Source organism: Malaclemys terrapin, chromosome 4 (assembly GCF_027887155.1).
Source record: "Malaclemys terrapin pileata isolate rMalTer1 chromosome 4, rMalTer1.hap1, whole genome shotgun sequence".
NCBI classification, from domain to species: Eukaryota; Metazoa; Chordata; order Testudines; family Emydidae; genus Malaclemys; species Malaclemys terrapin.
This window is the reverse complement of record NC_071508.1, coordinates 55,241,114-55,264,708: the sequence shown is the minus strand read 5'-3', so window position 1 is coordinate 55,264,708 and position 23,595 is coordinate 55,241,114. Positions and strand designations below refer to the sequence as shown.

General features: G+C 40.8%; 1 protein-coding gene across 3 annotated transcripts in view; it reads left to right on the top strand.

Annotated features, from left to right (window-relative positions):
- DENND5A (DENN domain containing 5A) overlaps window positions 1-23,595 on the top strand; it is a 95,970-nt gene that overhangs the window by 26,551 nt on the left and 45,824 nt on the right. For all 3 annotated transcript variants that reach the window (XM_054025651.1, XM_054025650.1, XM_054025649.1), the window contains exons 2-5: window positions 5,276-5,347; window positions 5,997-6,106; window positions 6,993-7,653; window positions 21,719-21,906. In XM_054025651.1, the coding sequence (XP_053881626.1) occupies window positions 5,276-5,347; window positions 5,997-6,106; window positions 6,993-7,653; window positions 21,719-21,906 (1,031 nt within the window). The remainder of the gene's footprint in view (window positions 1-5,275; window positions 5,348-5,996; window positions 6,107-6,992; window positions 7,654-21,718; window positions 21,907-23,595) is intronic.

Sequence of the window (23,595 nt, the reverse complement as noted above, 5' to 3'; positions counted from 1 at the left end):
ATGCAGCGTTTTAAGTGTGGACTTGCCTTAAGACAGCTCATCAGTTGAGCTTATTTAAAGCTCAACCAGAAGGGGAGGTATTGAGCAACATCCGTGAACTGCATCGGTTTAATCAGCTCAGTATTGAACTTGGATGCTTCCTGCCAGTGTAAGTGTGTATTTAATACTTTTCTGTGATATGCCTCACAGTCAGCATTACGGATGGAGGTGGGAATTGAAATCTTGTGATTCTGTCTGTGTCTGCAAAGGATCCTGGGGAGAGGAGGAGATGATAGTGACTTTCCATGTCAGGGAGGTCTTCCCCAAGAATTTGTAATCTAGTTTAAGAGGAGATGCAAGTACCTTTACCAAATAAATAAGAGTAAAGTGTCAAAGGATGGGAATTGTAATAAACACAAACTCTGCTTGTGTTCCTAACTATTCAAATTTTATATCTTAACCTTATTCCTGCTTACATAATTTTCATTTAAACCCACCAATTTCTGTGGCTTCTTTTCCACTTTCTTGATATTGTGTGGACTCTGGAAAAATGGGGAAAAGATAAGGTAGAATGAAGGGAGAAGAGGAGAGGTAGAGTTGAAAGGCTGGAAGTACAGTAAGGGTCAGAATGACGAGAACATGAAGCATAGTGAGGTAAAACAAGTAAACTTTTCCCTCTCTGGCTGCTGTGGGTCCCCCATCTGTGCTGGGACTCTCTGTGAGGGGAGGAGCTTTTAAGCTGTATCTTCAGAGCCTATGTGTGGGCTGAATAATTGATTGACAATAACTTACCTTCAGTTAAAACTCCAGTGTAGACAAACCCTTTCTGTGTGATGGTTCAGTACCTTGCACAGTGGTGGCCCCAATCTCAGTAGGGATCTCTGCATGTTGCTGTAATGTGAATTCTAATGTAATATTATAAAATTGGCTCATTATATTGAGGCATGCACTAATATGTTCAGAAATGTGCTGGCCTGAAGTAAACTACTGGAAAACAGTGTTGCCAAACCCCAAGATTTAAAAAAATCATATGATGATGATGATAGATTATTATTTATTATTAATATGTTTTTGGGGTCTCGTTCTAAACTCCCCTCCCGCTGCATGTGTGCATGACGGTATGTGTTGCCTACTCTCCCACATTTATAGGGTAAGGTGACTTTTGATTGCCTCCTGCAGCTGCTCTTTCCCCCAACCCCCAAATCAATCCTATTCTCTTTCCCCCACAACATTTCAGTCCCCTCCCAGCCTCACTTCTTCTCCTCCTGGGGTTCTTCATCCCTCCCCCACGCTGACCTGTGGGGGCTGCAGCAGGGTCCCCAGATCAGGGGCAGAGGGGGAAGCTTCATGGATGTAATTTCCCTCTTCCCCCCACCCTCCCTTTCCCAGGTGCCATCCTATTGCTCACAGGAGGGGCGGGGGAGCAGAGACCCCCTGAGCTGCTGGGCTCTTCCTACAGCCTCTTCCCCCGCCTCTCCTATGAAAATAACTGTGTCCCCTGAGAGGGAGCCGGAAAGAGTCCTGCCTGGATCCTGCAGCAGCTGTGATTGGCTGCTCTACCCTAGGGGGCAGGCCAGTGGGGAAAGCAGCCAGTCTCTGATTTCACCTATATTGCAGAGCCACACTTTCTGTTCTTGCTGCAGGTCCGTAAATGTATTTCAGACCGCTTCTCTTCAGTGATATCACAATGTTACTCTTTATTGCAGAGATAAAATGGTCTCAGTAAACATGTATTTTGAAATTGATCATCATAATGAAATGTCCTGTTTAAAAGAAGGTTCCTAACCCAGGGAATATTTGTGTTTATTTTCTTTTAAATGTCTGCTGATATTTGTGGTTTTGGGAACCTGGTGATTGAAACCACCTACCACAAAGTGTAGGAGAGAAGTTGGCATGCAAGTGTTTACTTCTGTCTGAAATACCATGGAAGAAGAAGAAAAACAAACTAACTTAGTAAATGTCTGTCTTTTTCTGAATTGATTAAAGCTGACATTACATCATTCTAGACTGACATAAGTATAGAAAACTGTAGGTGTTTTAAATCTCCTGACTTGTTTTTAAAAGCCTGAACTACAGAGATCTCTGGGGTTTTTCTTTGGTGTCTGTGTGAAAGTTGAGAGATGTGGGGTGGCTGGGTGGAATGTCATTAATTCTCCCCCCCACCCCATTTTTGACAAAGAGGTAGCTTGCATCTAGGCCAGTGGTTTTCAAACTTTTTTTTCTGGCGACCCAGTTGAAGAAAATTGTTGATGCCCGTGACCCAATGGAGCTGGGGATGACAGGTTTGGGGTGTGGGAGGGGGTCAGGGCTCTGGCCTGGGGGTTCTTTGGTGGGGCTGGGGATGAGGGATTTGGGGTACAGGAGGGGGCTCCAGGTTTGGGGGGGGCTCAAGGCTGGGGCAGGGGGTTGGGGTGGATGAGGGGGTCAGGGCTGAGGGTGCAGGCTCTGAGGTGGGGCTGGTGATGAGGGGTTTGGGGTGTAGGAGGGGACTCTGTGTATGCAGGGGGGCTCAGGGATTGGGGCATAGGGCTGGGGCGCGGGCTTACCTCCAGCGGCTTCCCACCTGTCCTGGCACTGGGGATCATGATGCACCCTGGAAGCAGCCAGCAGCAGGTCTGTCTCCTTGGCGGAGGCGCGCAAGCAGCTCCACACGGCTCTCTCCCACAGGCATCGCTCCCGCCTCCCCCCCCCCCCCCCCCGCTCCAGTGCAGAGCCAGTGCTCGGGGTGGGGGCAGCGTGCCAGTGGCTCCCCCTGCCTAGGAGCCGTACCTGCTGCTGGCCACTTCCGGGGTGCAGCGCGGTGTCAGAGCAGGGAGGAACTAGCCTGCCTTATCCAGATAGCACCGCCGACGGGACTTTTAATGGCCTGGTCAGCGGTGCTGATCAGAGCCGCCACGACCCAGTGCCTTACATTCCATGACCCAGTACTGGGTCGCGACCCACAGTTTGAAAACCACTGGTCTAGGCTGTTGGGTTCACTTTTCTTTTAATTGTTTCATTTTAAACTCTTCCATAAATGTCATTGTTACTAAATAATCCTTTTTGTTGACTCTGACCCTCTAAATGGTCTTGTTAGTTACATTTTAGAAGAGTTATATGTGGGTCCTTATTTTTTTTTATACCCAGATGTTCCTAATAATAGATTTCAAATTTTCCCAAAAAGGCTCTTGCACAGTAACTAGATATAACTTCAGTACCATATAAAGATATACATATTGCAAAAGCAGCTGAAAAAGGCTGCATGGCAATCAATCTGATATATTTACAAAAAAAAAGTGGATGTGCAAACTAAACTCATGAAAGTGAAAATTGGGGGCTCTTTTTAAATATGGGGGATTAAATATCTCAGGTCCTCTATTAGATTCTGATCTGGGAAAAAAGTTACTGTTCAGTACAGCATTTAAAGATGATTAACTTTGAAGTATGTGCTTAAGTGATTTCCTGAATTGGAGCCCTTGTTAGGGATTTTCACTTTAAGAACCCCATTAAAAGAGTTGGTAGAGTTTGCTGCTGTGTCCCTTCAGAAAGCTATATTTGGGAATGTGGGGGCATTTTGCAGAACCTAATGTTGTGCGCGCGTGTGTGTGTGTGTGTGTAGCATAAAGATTTTAAGCCATTTCAGTCAATACAGAAGTGTAATTCTAAATATTACTGTAGAAGAACAGAACAAACCCAACAAATTCCAAATCAACTTCCTTTGCTGCTTAATTATTATGTACAAGATAATAAATGAGGGGTTGAAATGTGGTGTTTTTTTTGTTTTGTTTTTTCCTTTTGCAGGTGTTGCTGAAGTCTCTGGATTTATTTAAAGCATGCTATTTCATGTAATTCTGCCCAATTGTTACAGCAGCTGTCACCAACTGCATGCTTGCTAACTGCATTCTAGTAAGAAGGCAAAGATTATTTTGGGAGGCAAATTTTGTTTGCCTTTATTTAAAGAAAGAAAGAAAGAAAGTATTAAAAATCACAGTTGAAGTGAGCCAGAGCAGCAAGACCCATGATGGTTAAATTTTATTCTCTGGATATTAAATTCATCCCAGTACAGAGGCTACAAATGAGGCTTTATGGTTCACTAAGGCCTTCCATTACTCGATGGGGAAAGCCAGCACCATGCCCATGCTGCACTTAAATCTCACTTAAACCCTATTTTGAGGGTTTACGTAGGTCTTAAGTTAGGGTTACCATACGTCCGGATTTTCCCGGACATGTCCGGCTTTTGGGGGCTCAAATCCCCGTCCGGGGGGAAATCCCCAAAAGCCGGGCATGTCCGGGAAAATCGGGAGGGAGGGCTGGGCCGGGGTCGCGGGGCCGGGCCGGGGCCGCGGGGTCGGGCCGCCGGGGGGGTGAGCTGGGCTGCGGGGTCGGGCCGCCGGGGGGGTGCGCTGGGACGCGGAGCCGGGGGGTCGGGCCGGGAGCTGGGCCGCCGGGGGGGGGTGCGCAGGGCCGGGGGGGTGCGCGGGGCCGCCGGGGCCGGGCCGCCGGGGGGGTGCGCGGGGCCGCCGGGGCCGGGAGCCGGGGGGGTGCGCTGAGCCGGGGGGCCGGTCCGGGAGCCGGTCCGGGGTCGCGGGGCCGGGGGGTGCGCCGGGCCGCCGGGGGCCGGCCGGCAGTGCTGGGTGGGCCGGGGGTGGTCGGCCGGGGGCCAGGGCCAGCACCCCAGGGCCTGAGCCGCCCCAGGCTGGAGCCGCCAGGGGGGCCAGCCTGGGCCGCACCTCCTCCCCCCACACCCCCCCTTACCTGCTCAGGCTTCCCGCGAATTAAATGTTTGCGGGAAGCAGGGGAGGGGGTGGAGACTTTGGGGAGGGGGCGGAGTTAGGGCGGGGGGAGGGGGCGGGGCTGGGGGCGGGGCCAGAGCCCCGTGGAGTGTCCTCCTTTTGGAGGCACAAAATATGGTAACCCTACTTAAGTGGTGCATAGGCCTTGAACTGGGCCCTTGCATGGCGTGAATTTCATCATCTCCTCTTAAGGGAATTTTAGAATATGGCTTTTAAAGAAGGCATTAGTTTAACATGTAGTTAATTACCACTGCAGTGATGTCTTGGCCATAGAAAACAGTTGCGCAAGAATTCCCGTCCTCTGAAGTGTATTTATTGATGACATTTCTGATGGCTTATTAATGCTCCATTTTTATAGCTATTCATATGCTTAAGAAGTATGTGTTAGGAAAATATGGCATCAGATCTTTTGAGCTGGCTAATTTTTTATGAAATATTGTGCATTGGTCACTTCTAGCTGTATAATTACTGAATAGTTCACATTATTCAATTGTAATGCAGTGTTGTTTTTATTTGTTATATAGCACTATGCCAGTATATACAGGCCTCTAAAACCCGAGATGGTGCCGGCTGTTTCATTGCAAGTGCAGTAGAAGGTAAAAGGAAAAAGAAAAGCAAAACAGCACAAACTTTCTAGCTCTTTCAATATCTTTTGTGCCCTTTGACCTCTTAACTTCCTAGATTCTCTCTTCACAGCTGACTTTTTTTTTTTTTTATATAGTATGGGGTGGATTTCCAGACTGTCAGTCTCCAAGAAGAAAATTTGAGGAGATTTTTAAGTGATGTCACTTGTGTGTCTGTCTCAAGCTCTGTCTTAAGCTCTTTGCTTCATCTTTGCATCTCTTGTCTATTTGTGCTTTTCGTGGGTAATACCATTCAGATTATGTTCTGCAATGTATTCTATTGCTGTGCTCCAAACAGAGTTTGAAATAACCCAAATGCAGCTTCTACAGTTGCTGCTAAGAAATAAAGACAAAACAGTAACTGTAGACTGCCTCTAGCACATTCATATTTCATGAAAAGCACAGATAAATAATTGTGTATAAATGTTACCAGTGCTAATACTTTTCAGTCTAATTACATGCTAACTATCTTGCATTTTCTGTTTCTGTTAAAGGGAATGTCTGTACTTAATCCATTTATCTTCACGTTTGGCTACTGATATTTTGCTTTCTGGCCTTGTGTGAAAGAGCTTGGAAAGAGAATGAAATGATTGACTTGATATTTTTTCTTTCACTTTTTCAGGTGAAAATTTTGAACAGACTCCATTAAGACGCACATTTAAGTCCAAAGTTCTTGCTCGTTATCCTGAGAATGTAGAATGGAATCCTTTTGACCAGGATGCAGTGGGAATGGTCAGTACAACATCATGTGCTCTTTGTTTCTGTTGGTTTTTAAGACTAGTACTCCCTTTACTATAATGATTAAAAATAAATGCCCAGCTGGACTTTTTCAAGAAATTATCTTTTGATAATGGCAAAATAAAAAGCTGTAGTACAAAATGTTAACTACTAATTGACAAGTTGCTCTAAATTTTGCAGATAAATGAAACCATTCCCATTTGATTTTATACTTGGAGAATAGAAAAAAAAGGCATTTGCCCTTAAAATAACTGATTATTTTCATATTATCATGCAATTTTAGGGCAGAAGGGAGGTCATCTAGTTCATCTCCCTGTGCTGAGGCAGGACTCATGATGAATCATTTTTTTAACCCTTATTCTGCAGTATGCCAGAGAGTAGGCTGTTGGAGTAGAAGTGAGGGAAAATTAGTCCTTTTGTGATTAATGATTAGTTGTTCCATCTACATCTATTTTTCTTTTTCAGGGAATGGAATTTAACTTCTTACCTCACCTTATATTTTTACTGGGCTTTATATAAAACAGATGTTCTTTTAAAAGCAAAAATCATGATCAAAACATTTTTTCTTCCACTATTTTTGTAGGGTGTAATTCTGTTCCTATTGAAGTCAATGACAAAGTTCCTGTGAACTTCAGTGGAAATCAGATGTGGCCTTGCGCTGCATGCCTTTGTTCTGTGTAATAACTCTTAGTTTTAATGTGTTTGACACTACCTAATGTAATAATGTCTTACAAAGTCTGTTTAGAGAGAAATGAAATGTAATGTCAGTTCTCAGCATTCTCAAATGCTGTCTGTTTATTGCCAAAAAAATTGAAAGAACAATCAAAATGTAATGTAGTATTTATTTAACTTTTCCCACTTCTTTTGTTTTCTTTTATAGCTGTGTATGCCTAAAGGGCTTGCTTTCAAGACCCAAGCCGATTCCAGAGACCCTCAGTTCCATTCGTTTATAATCACCCGGGAAGATGGCTCGCGGACATTTGGGTTTTCTCTCACATTTTATGAGGAAGTTACCAGCAAGCAAATCTGTAGTGCAATGCAGACATTATATCATATGCACAATGCTGAATATGACATTCTGCATATTCCACCCACAAATGACAAAGATAGCTGTAGCAGCATAGAAGACTGTAATGGAACTTCTGTATCAAAGCTACAGCGTTTTAACTCGTATGATATTAGCAGAGACACACTGTATGTCTCTAAGTGCATTTGTCTGATTACCCCAATGTCTTTCATGAAGGCTTGTAAGAAAGTACTAGAGCAACTTCACCAAGCTGTAACTTCTCCTCAACCACCACCATTACCTTTGGAAAGTTACATCTACAATATTCTCTATGAGGTTCCTCTTCCTCCAGCAGGGAGATCCTTAAAATTTTCAGGTGTTTATGGACCAATTATTTGCCAGAGACCAAGCACCAGTGAACTGCCATTATTTGACTTTCCAGTTAAAGAAGTTTTTGAATTACTTGGAGTGGAAAATGTGGTTCAGCTCTTTACTTGTGCTCTTCTGGAATTTCAGATACTGCTTTATTCACAGCGTGAGTACTCTTGTCTTGTCCTGTGTAACTAATGGTGTCTACATTTTTTTTTTTTAATAGAGGTTCAAAAAATAAATAGCTGTAATAAACTGCTATTGGCATGTCACTGCTGTCAGTGTGTTCCTGCTGTCAGAGTGATTTAAATCAGACCTCACTGGAAACTGAAGGCCCTCAGCAACTCTGAAAATCATAGTACCTAACTTCAGGCACTTAAAGTAAGGCCAATATTTTCAAACTTAATATCCCGTATGCATGTAATGACATGAGACAGGACAGGAAAGCTGGCCACCTGCTTTCTTTGCAAAATCACCATTAATTAGAGGAATAAATGGATGGTTTCTCCCCCATTTCTCCCCATCTTGCTGAATTCCTGCTCTGACTTCACTCAACGAGTGGCATCTTAGGCTTGGTCTACACTGCGGGGTGGGGGGGAGAATCGACCTAAGATACACAACTTCAGCTATGAGCATAGTGTAGCTGAAGTCGACGTATCTTAGTTCAACTTACCTCACATCCTCACGGCGCAGGGTCGATTGCCGCGGATCCCCCGTCGACTTTGCTTCCGCTTCTCGCGGAGCTGGAGTTCAGCAGTCGACGGGAGAGCGATTGGGGATCGATTTATCACGTCTACACTACACACGATAAATCAATCCCCGATAGATCGAACGCTATCCGCCGATTCGGCGGGTAGTGTAGACATACTCTTACATGTGGTTTACACATAAGTTAGGTCGACACAGCTACGGCACTCGGTGGTATAAAAAATTCACAGTCCTGAGCACTGTAGTTGTGCTGACCTAATCTCTGGTATAGATGCAGCTAGGTCGATGGAAGAATGCTTCTATCAACCTTGCTGCCTTTTCTTGGGGATGTGTAATTCCTACACTGATGGAAAAAGTTCTTCTGTCATTGCAGGAAGTGTCCACGCTATAGTGTTACAGCAGCATAGCGATGGTGCTATAGCTATGTCACTGAACTGCCTGTAGTATAGACATATACAGTTGTAAACGGGTTGGATAAAAATCAATGATTTTTTTTAATCAAAAATCAGTTTATTTTATTTAAATAGGTTTTTTCCTCAAAAAGCATTTTATCAAAAAATCCGATCTAAAGAGAGTTTTAATTAAGTTGCATTATAGCTCAAAGATCTCTCATCATGGAATAGGGATTATAAATTCTAATTCTATAGTATGAAACAATATATTCATGTAAAGTCTAAGAAAAGTTTTGTAAATGCGTTCCAATAGTTCATGGATTAGGGACCCAATCTTATGGGGTGCCGGGGCTTCTGTATAAATTATTTAGGTTAATCTTTCTATCTACCCAATGGGACTCAGTGCTCAGTCTAGAAGATGCCATCAGAGATGCTTAGTTTTGCAGCTTTCAAACTGTGGAGTTGTGCCCCCAGAGATAACATGGTTGTTATCAGCAAAACATGTTTTTAAATAAATACTATATAGAGGTGAGAAATAACAGACCTCAACTCTATTTTCCCACTACAAATTTGTGTACACAGAGTCAATCCCTTACCCCTCTCTAAAAGTACAAAGTTTCAAGAAGTTCAATGAAGAGAAGATTGTTGGGGGCGGAATAGATCGGGACATGGAGGGAGAAGTCTGAAGATAAATGTGAGAAGGGAAGGACAGGCACTAGAAACAAAAGTGAAACTGTTTGAGTAGCATATTCTAGAAGTCTTGAGTCTTTCAGTGTAGCCTTCATTGATTTGAGTTCTACCATACCTTCTCATATTAGAGGGGAAAACCTATAATGGCAGCAAGCTGTAAAAGAGACCCAGTTTGGGAATATTTTAATGAATTTCCGCTACCTGTGGGTAAGACAGGCATGCATGCAAAATGCAAACAGTGCAACAAAGAAATGCAAGGTCTGGTTTCCTGAATGAAATAAACATCATGAGAAGTGTTCCTTCTCAGGAGGAAGCTGCGTTGAAGATGACGAAAGGAACATGTCTGAACGTGCAGGATCTTCAGGTTGGTAAACTTTTTTACTTCATACTTATTTCTTAAGGACTGCCTGTCTTCCTTCTGGACTATTCTTGAATTCTCATGTTTGAGCAAAAAATATAGTTGTTACTTTATGGTACTATCATTTTAGATGCAGTTGTGATATAAAAATAAATAACTGAAATAGGCAGATCTTCCTTTTACAATTTCACCTTTAAAGTAGTACCAAGTGTCAGTGAATGCAATGAGTAATACTAAATGAGTAGTATGGTAATAATAATTAAATAACTGCATTGACTTATTTTGTTTAGGAGAATCCATCCTCCACATACAGGATTCTGAAGACAATCCATCTTCAAGATCATCATCATTTTCTATAGAGTTATCTGCCAATTATAGTGTTTCAGTCACATCATGTATGTCACATAGCCACAGTATATCACCTGTAGCAAAAAGAAAAAGACAATCTCCATCATCCAGAAACAACCATAGATAAATTTTGTGATAAGAACCAGCAGATTACAAAAAGAGGTAATTGATGAAAAAATTGCCTGGTTTGTTTATGCAATAACCTCTCCTTTCTGTATGACTAAGAACCCACTCTTCATTAACATGGTTCAGTCATTAAGACCAGGATATAGTCCACCCAACAGAGCAGATGTCGCAGGCAAATTGCTGGATAAAGTATACGATAGAGAAATTAAGCAGCGTGCAAAAAGTCTAGAGGGTGAAATTGTTAACCTGAGTCTTGATGGGTTGAGCAATGTCCACAATGATCCTGTTGTGTGTGCTGGTGTGACAACAGAAGAAGGGAATGTCTTCCTTACAGAAACAATTGATACATCAAGAAATGCACACATGGCAGAATACTTACAAGAAGTTGCAGTAAAAGCTATAACAGACTGAAAAAAAATTAATGTCTAGTACGCAGCTTGGTCACAGACAATGCTGCAAATGGATCCAAGATGAGAAGAAATTATTTAGAAGAGCGTGAAGAGAGTCCCAAGCTAATAACATACGGTTGCAGTGCTCATTTGATGCATCTCCTAGCCAAAGATGTCAGTGTTCCAGAAATAAAGGCTCATGTTGTTGAAATTGCAAAATACATCCGTAACAACCACTTTGTAGCAGCTGCTCTGAAAAAAGTGGGAGGAACCAAGCTAACTCTCCCACAAGACGTGCGCTGGAATTCAGTAGTGGACTGCTTCGAGCACTATATCAAGAACTGACCTAATCTGATGACAGTTTGTGAACAAAATCGTGAAAAAATAAATGGCACTGTCACAGCCAAAGTTCTCAACATTGGGCTTAAGAGAAATGTTGAACACACACCGAGTACCCTAAAGCCTATTTCTGAAGCCTTGAACAAAATGTAGGGAAATAGCTATTTTATTGCTGATGCTGTTGAAATTTGGAAGTATCTGAGTGAGACCTTAAAAAGAGAAATATGCAATGACAGAGTTAAATAACCAGCATTAAAAAAACGAATGGGACAAGTACTATCTCCAGCTCATTTTCTTGCAAATATTCTCAATACTCGGTACCAGGATTAAACCTTAACTACGGAAGAAGAGGAGTTGGCTATGACATGAACATCCAGCAATCATCCTTCCGTAATGCCAGCTATAATAAACTTCAGAGCTAAGGGTGAACCATTCAAGAAATATGTTTGCTGATGATGTTTTAAAGAAAGTCATGCCAGTGAAACTGGTGGAAGTCACTTAAGCACTTGGATTCAGAGACCGTTGAAGTGATAATTTCACTTTTAACACCGCTGGCTTCTTCTGCCGATGTAGAAAGAATATTTTCTTCTTTTGGATTAATTTATTCCAAATTGAGATCGTTTGGGACCCTAAAAAGCAGGAAAACTTACTTTTCTTTTCCAGATTATGAGCAAACAGAAAAATGAAGGTGAAGACGACTGAGTTAGCAGAAGCCAATATTTTAAGTTTTTCTCATGTTGACCTGACTGACATAGACAACTATTTTAGTTAAAAACAATTTAAACAAAACCAAACCTGATTAAAAAAAAACAAACTTGAATGTTTAAATAATTCATATGCTTCTTTTGTTAAAATACTATGTTTGCTGTTGAAGAAAAAAAATCCAGAATATATAACATGGTTGTTTTGGTTAAATAAAACAATTTAAATGTCTGTCTGGTGATGTTCTCCTCCTAATACAGCATGGAAAGAAAATCCTCCAAATATTAATGATTAACCTGTTGAATTGGAGATGGTTCACCTCCCTGTGACTTCATAAATATCTGCTTCAATTACCTTTGGTAAATGAAATAACCAAACAATCATTCATTTTCTGATATAGCTGTAAAACTAATCTGAAAACTTTTCAAAATAAATCACTTTAAAAATGTATAATGTGCATCTTCTAAAAATGAAACCTACATCTATCTCTGAATTGTGAAGAATTTGTATTAAGGTTATAACAACCAACAAGAATGCACTTTTATGTAGGAATCCCATGATTAAATCAAGTCTTTCTGACTAGTGATTTAAGTCACGATTTAAATCAATTTGATTTAAATCAAATCCAGCCTGGTTGTAAACATACAATGAACTGTATGCTCCGAGTGGCATTTCAAAAGGCATACAGTTAATTGTATATGAGAACCAAAAAAAAATTGTGCAACCAAATTTCCTGGTTGGACAAGTCATTTGAAAAATAAAATTTAAATCTCCATTTTCTGTCAGGCCGTGAGCCAACTCTCATTGAAGTCCAATAATATAAATTAAAATATAAAACATTTTAGAAGGAGTGGCAAGTGCTAGATTAGATCAGCATTTGCTTTCACATGGTTTGTTTTGTTTTCTACGTCATTTTTTATGTAACACCTTTGCAAAAGTCTTAAACACACCAGATTTCAGTTGCTACATTAATCTTTTGGCAACTCTAGGCTTCTCTGTTGGTGTAATTCCGTTGCAGGAAGTGGAGTTATGCCCACAGAGAATTTTGACTTTTCATTATATTTCCAAGGGTTGTTGCCAGTTGTGCAGTCCCGCCAGCAGTAGCAATGGTGGATGTGCTAGAATAGACTGCATGTCCGCGGTCTAGCCACTGATGGCAAAGAAAGTCAAGGGCACGGTAAATCCCAAGGTAGCTCGTGTTAATTACATCATCTGCTGGTTTCCAGTATGATTTCCCCCCACTCCCCGCCCCATTTAGAATGATCTCTGAAATAAGTGGAATACAAATAAAATGTGTGTAAAATGACTAATCGCTTATATGTCCTACCTCTTCAGCAATAACTTATGCAGATCTACTAACACAATATTCAGTTACACAAAGGAATGCTAATGCAAGGTGTTTGGGGAACTATCAGAACTATGTGTATATTAGGAGCTGAAATGTGTGTCTATATAATTGGGATTGGACATGATTCAGGTATGGTCAAAATAATCAGGCATCTTTCTGTATTGTTGCAGTGAATTCATATATTTGAGCCGTTGTAGTGTGTGGTTTCTTCACTAGTTAGCTACATGAGAAAAGTAGTATAAAATGGGTTCATTTACTTTTTAAAATTCAAATATAGAATAAGTTATGACACCATGTAACGATCCCTTTGTGGATTTACAAAACAAACGTATAGTAACTTTTTTTTTTTTAATTTTTATTTTGGGAGTCACTAGAATACGCATCTAGTAGGCAGATTTCTCAGTCTCTCTTTGGCGGTTCAGTAATAGTTTCTGGGTTTTTCTTTTTTGGTGGTTGGAACAGATGTTTCCCATAAGATACTTCATAAAATTTAAATCTGTTATCCTTCTTATAATCTGGTTGACAAGTGATAGTATGATCAAACTAGCTTGTAGTCACCCTGGAGACCTGTCCAGTAACAGATTTGTGTACATGTAGCTAGTCAAAAGGAATGAAGGAAGAAATAAATATAGTGCCATGGGTACTGGGTGAACCCCCTTTCATACCCTCATAAGTGTATCCCTCAGATGACAGGCTTCACTTCCTTCACCTCTTTTTCAAGGGTAGAACCCCATGGTTCAACCACAGTTAGATCTGTGGATTGCAGCCCCCGTTTCCCGACAGTACGCCCAATTGTATTCGTTGCAAAGAACTTCCCTCTTAAAATTTTGTGACCATGAACTAATTTAAAATGAATCCAAACAACTTTTACAAACCACATTTTATTCACCCAAAGGTACGTAACTATCAGACTGTGACAACTGAACACCCCTTCTCTAGAAGAAAAGTTTTTAATTGTGTAGTAGTATCATTTTGATCTCAAGCCCTCAGCCTTGTCACATTAGCTGTGTAACTTGGCCTGGTGCCTGGAAGAAGCATCTTCCCAATTAGTGGCCCATCCATTGTTCCCTTAATTCCCTTCAAGTTCTTTACTCAGAGGTATCTTATGTCGGACCATTGTTTGATTTCCTGCTTGCTCTTTATATCAGCCCCTTTTGATTTAATTCCCTTTAGCCAGTCTTAACAGTATCATGTAGGTAAACTGAGGTACACATAATATTCATAAAAATGACTCTCTTCTGTTCTTCACAAATAGGTATATCTGTTCACTGACAAAAGAAGCTTTATATAGAAGGTTGTTAACTTCTTTGATTGTGGATGTCCTGTAGTGTTTTAGTTTGCCTCAAGTGGTCATACTCAGTTGCTAACATAAGTTACTACTTGACTTTGCTAGAGTTGCCAATGGCCCAGGAGATTGCATTGGTTCCTTTCTGTTTTATTAAAATGCTGTAGACACAACTGAACTTTCTTTGAGATTTGTCTTGAAATGGAACTGGCAAGTACTTTGAAGTGATTAGAAGTTTGCTTTGTTTTATCCTAGCTCCTATGAGTGCTCCTGTACCCTTTGCTGAAATGCACTTTATGTATTTATTTATTTATTTTTTAATTGACTACAGCAAAACCTCTGGGAAAATTGCAACAGATATCCCTACTCTTTTTTCTAACATCAGTATTGTTAATTGTTTTTTCCTCTTTCAGAAGAGGAAGAACACCACTGTAATAAAGCTGTGGGCACTTGTTTTGGTACTTAGAATGACACACTCAATCTAAAAATTGTCTAAAGTTTTTTTTATATAATCAATGGTGTTACTGGTAACATTTACCACTGGGACTAGAGAAAAAGTTTTGTTTTTCCAGCTTGTTTACTTTATATACTTAACTATATTTTGTATATAATTTTCACTGTTTCCCCATATGTGGTCAGTTTGATTTCCTGTTTTGTTTATGTGGGGTTTTTCAAACAGCAAGAAGGGAAAACACTTTGAAAACAGGGAAGTTTGATTTAAAAAAAACCTCGAAATTTGGCAGGGGAACTCAGAGGCAAGTAGAATGTGAAATCATTTTAACTAATTTTTAACATGGTCTAGATTTTGTTGACAGTTGTGCCTGAGCATGGATTTAAGTGCTGAACTTTAAACACCCAAATTTGAAAATTTTGCTCTAAAACCTTAACTTTTTTTTTAAAATCAGTCATGAAACCTGATTTTTCCAATTACGTGACAATGTAATTGGTTAGAACAATTTCTGATATGCTCTTTGTCAGATCTGATCACTGTACTAGTTTAGTAGAGCTTGACAAAAAGCATACAGATCTGAAAATCTTAAAGTTAGAATGCTTGTCTACACAGGATGCTATGTTGTATTAACTTCAGTTTCTTTACCTTAAAGAGCATTGTGTCTAGACATAAACTTTTTAAAGTAAATTATTTGGAATCTTAAATTGCAGTAAGTAATCCTCCCTGGAACAGGAGTAAGTTGATTTCCCAGTGAGTTTGTTCACTTTAAAGTTTGCATGGACTACTTAAGTACTTCACTTCTGACAGTCCTCCAACTAGTATCCCACACTGCATTTATTCACTCCTGGATTGGCCTGTCTTTGTACCTGTATGCCCTCTACTGCTCTGAGTCATCTTGATTGGATGTTACTTCTCCATTTAAATGCTGTATCAGGTAGTGGTAGTGAGTTCACACACCCAGAGTAATGTACCCATTATAACAGCCGGCTGCTCCGGGCTTCCACGTGGATCTCTTAAGAGATCCTAGACTTGATTGCCCTTTCTGGAGAGCTGCATGTCTAGCCCCTCTAGAGAAGTCACCAGAATGTAGAGACCTGTGAGAGCAAATGAAGGTGAAGGGGTGCTGGCGAAGTCAAAGCAAAGGAACTGTAGCAGAACTTCCTGAAGAAAATGGAGGACATGTTCTTGGAACTTGTGACTGCATCCCAAGAGAGGACTGCTAAGGCAGAAATGTGGAGGGATGGTTTCCTGGATACTCTAAGGCTTATAAGTGAGCGCATAGCCCTGGAGATGGACATAATGCAGAGAGTACAGAGACAAACAGCTGTGATAGAGCAGGTTTTGTTACGAAGATCCTGCATTGCATGCCAACCTGGCAATATCCTGCAAATTATGGAGAACACACCATACTGGGACCATCATTTACATCATCCTAATTACAGGCCTTTCCCACAACAGTTGATTATATTGGCGATGGAGAACACTTTTGGGCACATTGCATACAGGAGTCTGAACACTTCATAGTTTGGCCATGCCTTAGTTCCATTTAAACTAATGGAACTAAGGCATGGCCAAGCTTGCACTAGATTCTTGGTTAACTACGTTCTTGGTTAATGCAGTAAAAATCTTTGTTAAACTTGGCTGCAAAACTTCACTGAGGTATAGCTCCACCTATACATTACATAACATTCCTCCCAGTGGTATCAGTTCCTAATCAAATAAATACACAAACACATTTCAGTCATTTCCTTGGTTACAGTACATTCATTACTCACAACTATTGGCTTCGGAGTAAGAGTACAATGCATCCCTGACCTGTCTTGTTGACTGCTGGGGTCATTTTTCAGAGGTGCCATCTCTGGCTGTCCATAAAATTCAGAAAGTTTCTTCACCCCTTCCTCTCACCCACCCATCATGTGCTCTCATTGCTCACAGATATTTTGAAAAATATCATGGTACTTATTACACAGGATACATACTGATGAGAAACATCCAGCCTTGTCATGAAACACCATCCACCTTCTTCCAAATGCACACTCCACTGTCATTCTGCAGCTAATTGGGATATAGTTAAACAGATCTTTTCTCCTATCCAAGTGTCCAGTAAAAGGCTTCATAAGCCAGGAAAACAGAGGGTAAGCTGGTCTCCCAGAATAACACCATTAATGTCCAGAGTGGTATGGGGAGCAAAAACTCCCTTGCTTGCTCCAGAAACAGGCCCGCGTTTCTAAAGATCCTGGCATCATGGACCTTTCCAGATCACACCACACTAGTATTTGTGAACCTTCCCCAGTGATCAACCAGGCCTTGCAGCACCATGGGGAAATACCCTTTCCCGTTCATAAAGCCTCGGACTTGGTGTGGAGGGCAAAGAATAGGCATGTGAGTTCCATCAGTAGCTCCTGTACAGTTCAGGAACTGTATCCATGCAAAACTGTCAATAACGTCTCTTGTACTGCAACACTTTGTGACCCAGCATAGCAGAATCACCTGAATAACATTACAAACTTCCATGACATCAGCACTGACAACTGATCTACCAATACCAAACTGGTTAGCTACTGACTAGTAGCAATCAGGCGTGGCAAGCTTCCAGATAGTGATGGTCTCTCACTTCTAGCCTAGATGAACTTACTACCAGGGTGCACAACTGTGTGGAAAACTGTACTCGGAGTAGTTACCGGTGGTTCACAGTCAAACTGGAAGGGCATATTGAATAGGGTCCCACAGGAATCTGTACTGGGTCTGATTCTATTCAGTATTTTCATAAATTAGGGAGATTTAGGTTAGATGTTAGGAAAAACTTCCTAACTGTAAGGACAGTTAAACACTGGAACAGATTACCTAGGGAGGTTGTGGAATCTCCATTATTGGAGGTTTTTAAGAGCAGGTTAGACAAACACCTGTCAGGGAAGGTCTAGATGATGCTTAGTTCTCCCTGAGTGCAGGGGACTGGACTAGATGACCCAACAGGGTTCCTTCAAGTCCTACATCTCTGTGATTCTCCATGCTGAGGGAATTCATGTTGGTGTTCTGCTGGCTTCAGCTCCAGGGTGAGTTCTGCGCAGTTTTCTAGGAAAGTAGTCTTTGTCATCCCTGTTCTAATCACTACTCTCTCCCACTAGTCACTGGGAGTTGACCGAGCCCAGAAGCAGCACTCCGCTGAGTAAAACTGCTCCAGATAAATGCTCTGCAGAAGTAACTGTTCAATTTCCTCCTCCTCCTCCTCTTGTAGCCATATTCCTACAGCATCGAAATCCATCCAGCTGCATGACTGCCATGATCTACAAGATCTCTATCAAGCATTCTTAAAACTACAATACCCACCTGCTGAAGTGAAAAAACAGATTGACAGAGCCAGACGAGTACCCAGAAGTCACCTCCTACAAGACAGGCCCAACAAAGAAAATAACAGAACACCACTAGCTGTCACCTTCAGCCCCCAACTAAAACCTCTCCAGCGCATCATCAGAGATCTACAACCTATCCTGAAAGATGATCCTTTACTCTCACAGATCTTGGGAGACAGACCTGTCCTCGCTTACAGACAACCCCCCAACCTAAAGCAAATACTCACCAGCAACCACACATCACTGAACAAAACCACTAACCCAGGAACCTATCCTTGTAACAAATCCCGATGCCAACTCTGTCCACATATCTATTCAAGTGACATCATCATAGGACCTAATCACATCAGCCATACCATCAGGGGCTCGTTCACCTGCACATCTACCAATGTGATCTATGCCATCATGTGCCAGCAATGCCCCTCTGCCATGTACATTGGCCAAACCGGACAGTCTCTACGCAAAAGAATTAATGGACACAAATCTGACATCAGGAATCAAAATACTCAAAAACCAGTGGGAGAACACTTTAACCTGTCTGGTCATTCAGTGACAGACCTGCGGGTGGCTATATTACAACAGAAAAACTTCAAAAACAGACTCCAAAGAGAGACTGCAGAGCTAGAATTGATATGCAAACTAGACACAATCAACTCCGGTTTGAATAAGGACTGGGAATGGCTGAGCCATTACAAACGTTGACTATCTCCCCTTGTAAGTACTCTCACACTTCTTATCACACTGTCTGTACTCGGCTAGCTTGATTATCACTTCAAAAGTTTTTTTTTTTTTTTTCTCTTAATTAATTGGCCTCTCAGAGTTAGTAAGACAACTCCCACCTGTTTATGCTCTCTGTATGTGTGTATATATATCTCCTCATTATATGTTCCATTCTATATGCATCCGAAGTGGGCTGTAGTCCACGAAAGCTTATGCTCTAATAAATTTGTTAGTCTCTAAGGTGCCACAAGTACTCCTGTTCTTCTTTTTGCGGATACAGACTAACACGGCTGTTACTCTGAAACATGTAGATTAGAGTTTCTGTTCTCTGGGAGCTCAGTGTGGATTACTGTTTACAGGAATAATATATCAGTTTCCAGACAAAAATATTTAAGACGTGTAAAAAAGGTCAGCTATTTACGGGATGAAGAGATGCAGAAGATTATTGCATTTGTTAAACAAACATGGTAGGCCAAATTCAGCCTTGCATAAGTGTGTGCAACTCCACTGAAGACTGAATTTCACCCTGGAAAGTCAGGAAATAATCTTTTAAAAAGCTATACATTTTGGAAAACGTGAAAATGTACAGTTGTATATTAGGAAATCAATGTTTTTAATTTGAGGCTTGTTCTTTCAGATTAACATTTCCTCTCTGCAACTGCTGGACTCGTCAGTATATATATATATATGCATGGCTGCTTTTAAAAATTCCTTTTAAAATGAAAAACATTAAATGGTAGAATGAAGTGGTTTTTTTGTTTGTTTTTTGTTTTTCAAACCCTCTCCCTTCACATCTCTTGGTCACTACTTATTTGTCACTCTCCCTTGCAGTCAGGCTTTGATTAAGGTAATGATCTGCAAGTAACTTTGGGCAGGCAGACAGAGACCCCAGTACCCAGACATAAATTGCAGAATCAGTATCTAAGATAGTAAAAAATGCATTACATTTCCCTTGTAATCATGGAATTCACAATTAAGTCAGCAACTCTGTCCTTAATGTACATCACTAGTTTTGCTTAGGAATCACATTGGTCTTTAAGCAATGTTATATTCTGCAGTTTGAACATTGAATAGGGCCGCCAAGGATGGAATTGCAGCCATAACTTTGAATTTATGGACACTCAGTGTCTTTAAAAAAAAAAAAAAAATTCTTGCTCTCTCCCTTTGCCAATTCCTCCCTCAACATAATGAGACTTGACACAATGTGTAGCAATTTTTGAAACTATAATGATGGGCTGTGAATTCAGATGCATTTCAAAATTTATATTTACTAGGTTTTTGTAAACAGGTTGAGAAGAAGAAAAACCTCTGAGGTTGGGGGGAAGGGAGAACTATTTTTTCCTCCTTTGCTCATTATTAATTTGTTTAAATGCAGCTTCTGGCTAGAATCAAACGTTGTTAAGGTGCCTTGAGGAAGACTGTTGTTGTATTTCCAGCTTGACTGGAAGTGAGAATTATCTTAAGTCTTGAAAGCTTGTTCGTGTGGTCTTTGCCAGCTCAGTTTACAGAGCAAGAGGTTTAGACAGATCAGCTAAACAATCTGAACTTTCAGGTGCTTATCTGCATTGAACCACTGGACCTTTTTGTTATGCATCCGAAGAAGTGGGCTGTAGTCCAGGAAAGCTTATGCTCTAATAAATTTGTTAGTCTCTAAGGTGCCACAAGTACTCCTGTTCTTTTTGTGGACCTTTTGAGATTCTTTCATTGGTAATACCTAATCAATTGTCTAAGAGTTTCCGAGCTATTGGGAATGATTAAAATCTCTTCTGTAAAACGTATTTGCTTTGGTATAGTTTTGTAGTATGAATGCTTAATAACTGTCTAGTAAGAAATCCTTTAGCTATAGCTGTAGACAGCAGCATATTGGACATGTGTGGTTAATCATCTTTTAAAAATCTCTCAGCCCTGAATGTTTAACTTAAACTTCTGGCAAGAACTAGCGCTATATAATAATCAGTTGCAAATTCAAATGAAGCTGTTCCTGATCTCTTACCCAATTATTTGTTGACCACCAATGTTGTGCTTGTTCCTTTGCAAAATGGATTGCAGCAGTTTTTAATAAACACATTTAAAAAAACAAAATTGTTTCAGAGATACCAAGTATGTTGGGTTTCCTGGTGCTAGCTTTTATAGTGAAGTTATAGACCCATAGCAAGTGGGAATTCTACTGGAAATACTGGTATCTTATCTCACAGTCAGGGCCGGCTCTACCATTTTTGCCGCCCCAAGCGCAAAAAAAAAAAAAAAAAAAAAAAGCCACCCAGACTGTACTGCCCCAAGAATGGACGGAATGCCACCCCTTAGCATGTGCCGCCCCAGCTGGTACCTGGAGCCGGCCCTGCTCACAGTAAAACTGCTTTCATGCTCAAAATGGTGCCCTGGTATCTGCCATTTTGGTTTCAATAGCAGAGAGTGACTAGATGAATGCCAGGACCAGCTTTTCTCATTGCTGTATGACTTTTAGCAGGACCAACATTTTTGTATTAAGCCCTTTCTTAATCAACTATGTTGAACTCGTATCTGCAGAACTCACTGAGGTACAGAAGGATCTATGCAATAGCGTAAGAAATGGTGTAGATCAGTGATACTCGGTCTAAGGCTCAGGAGCTGCAAGTGGCTCTTTAATGTGTCTCCTACTGTTCTTTGCCTCACATGATATTAAATCACCATGTGATTTATTTATTAACCAATCTAAGGTATTAACCAAACAGGATGCTTTTACTATGTTATTAACCAAATGTAGAATACTGGTCAGTTATTTTGTTGTGAGAATCCTATATATATAATACATACACGTGCGCACGCACACTTTTATACATAGAGAAAGAAACAATGAATTTGACCCCTGAACCACTGAGGTCTGGGTATCACTGGTGTAGATAATACATTGTGGCTCTGTGTGCCACCTTTTAGACAAACTGTTACACTTGGACTTTCTAATTCACACTATATAGCATCCCATCAATTTATTGCCTTGAGTTTAAGTGCATTTCTTTCACAAACATCTTTCTTGTTTAACTTTTAGATTACCAGAGATTGATGACGGTGGCAGAGACCATCACAGCACTAATGTTTCCATTCCAATGGCAGCACGTTTATGTTCCTATCCTGCCAGCCTCTCTCCTTCATTTCCTAGATGCCCCTGTCCCTTATTTGATGGGCTTGCACTCCAATGGATTGGATGACAGGTCTAAGCTGGAACTGCCTCAAGAGGTGAGAGAAATGTGGCTGGATTGATAGATATTTTACAGGGCTACTAGGTTATTTTGGGAGAAGTGAGAGAGCAACTGAGTGAACAATGAAATCTAGAATAGGGAGCGTAAGATGGAAACACACATTATGGGCATTCCTATTTGCATTGGCCTGATGGATTTCATTGTGGTTACCAGATAAAATCCATTCCAATGAAAGAGAAATAAAACTCACTGTTTTGGAACTTTCTGCTGTAGTAAAGTTAAACATTGTAATCTACCAGCTATAGTGTATTAATGCAGTAAAGGTACTTGAAGAAAAAATACATTTTTGACCTATAGAGAAGTCAATGTTTATTTGTTGCTAGTTGACAGCAATTGTGTGGTAGACACTATACAGACACAGAACAAAAAGATGATCCCTACCCAAAGGAGATCTAAATATGGATTTGGGGCGGCACAAATGGCTGCATTATATTCATTTTGTCCCCTTTACCCACCCATCACCAGCTTACAGGCTCAACAGGAAAGATTGGCATGGGTTGCTGTGGAAATCAGGGTGTGCAGTGACCGGATGACCTTAAGCACTGTCTGAGACAGCACAGGGGAATGGCTGCAGGAGCAGGTAGCTGTCAGCCTGAGGCTTCTAAACCAAATAGGAGCAGAGCTCCACTCCTGGTAGACTTAAAATTAACATACAGCAGCAGCAGGCACCTTTCCATGCTGTTCCGCTCCACAATCCTCAAGGGGATCTCCCCCTCAGAGTTGTGTGAGAGCACCCGGCTGGCCGATGTCTGCTCCTGCTTGGGAGCTGTGTTGCATGTTGGCACTAATTGATTACAATATGATCCATATAATTCATTCTCAAAAGTATTGGGAGTTTTAAACCCTAAAACGACATGCAAGGAGGTGTCCAGAAAGTGTTTGGTCATATGAAAGCAGGATGGATGGCCAATATATGGAAGCAATTTGGAAGTCTGAACATATTGGTATGTGAGAGCACGTTACAGTAAAATAGAGACTTTCCAGCATTAATGAAAGTGTCTAAATGTCGTCTTAAATCATCTTGGTTTGGATGCACTGATTTTGGAAAAAGGCCTAAATGTAGCTATTGATGCAAGAATATTGCATTGTTTTATTCATACTATTTCTTTATCTTTTTGCTAACAATGACCCTCAATATTCTCTTGAGTGACATAGGCATCTAGCCTTTTTTCAGTAGACTGTTACTTTCAGAATTAATACCTGTGAAGTGCAACTTGGACACTATGATTCAACTGGTGTTGAAATAAGTTTAAATGCTAGTGTGGGCAGGACAAATCCATCCTCAACACTGGCCGAATAGGGAATAGGAAAATATGTGAAAACACTGGTTATGGAATCTTAATGATGAACAAAGAAAAAGGGCCATGAGTTTATGAACATCTAGTTGCCTCTTTTTGTTTTCATTTTAACTTACGTTTTTTCAACATGATAAAAGAGAAACCAGCAAGAATTTGGCAGAAAAATACATGCTTTTCGTTATCCAGCAGTGCAGAAATACAGCTTGAGATAGAAAACTTCCTAAAAAGGCCTCTTGATATTCGAACGGTGATTATTCTGTAAGCCTCCACTTTGGTCACCATGCCAACCCTTTGTTATTTTTATTCAAATCTATATGTCAACTAGTGTTTATAATAGTTTATATTCAGTTGTTTGTCTTAGGAACTGA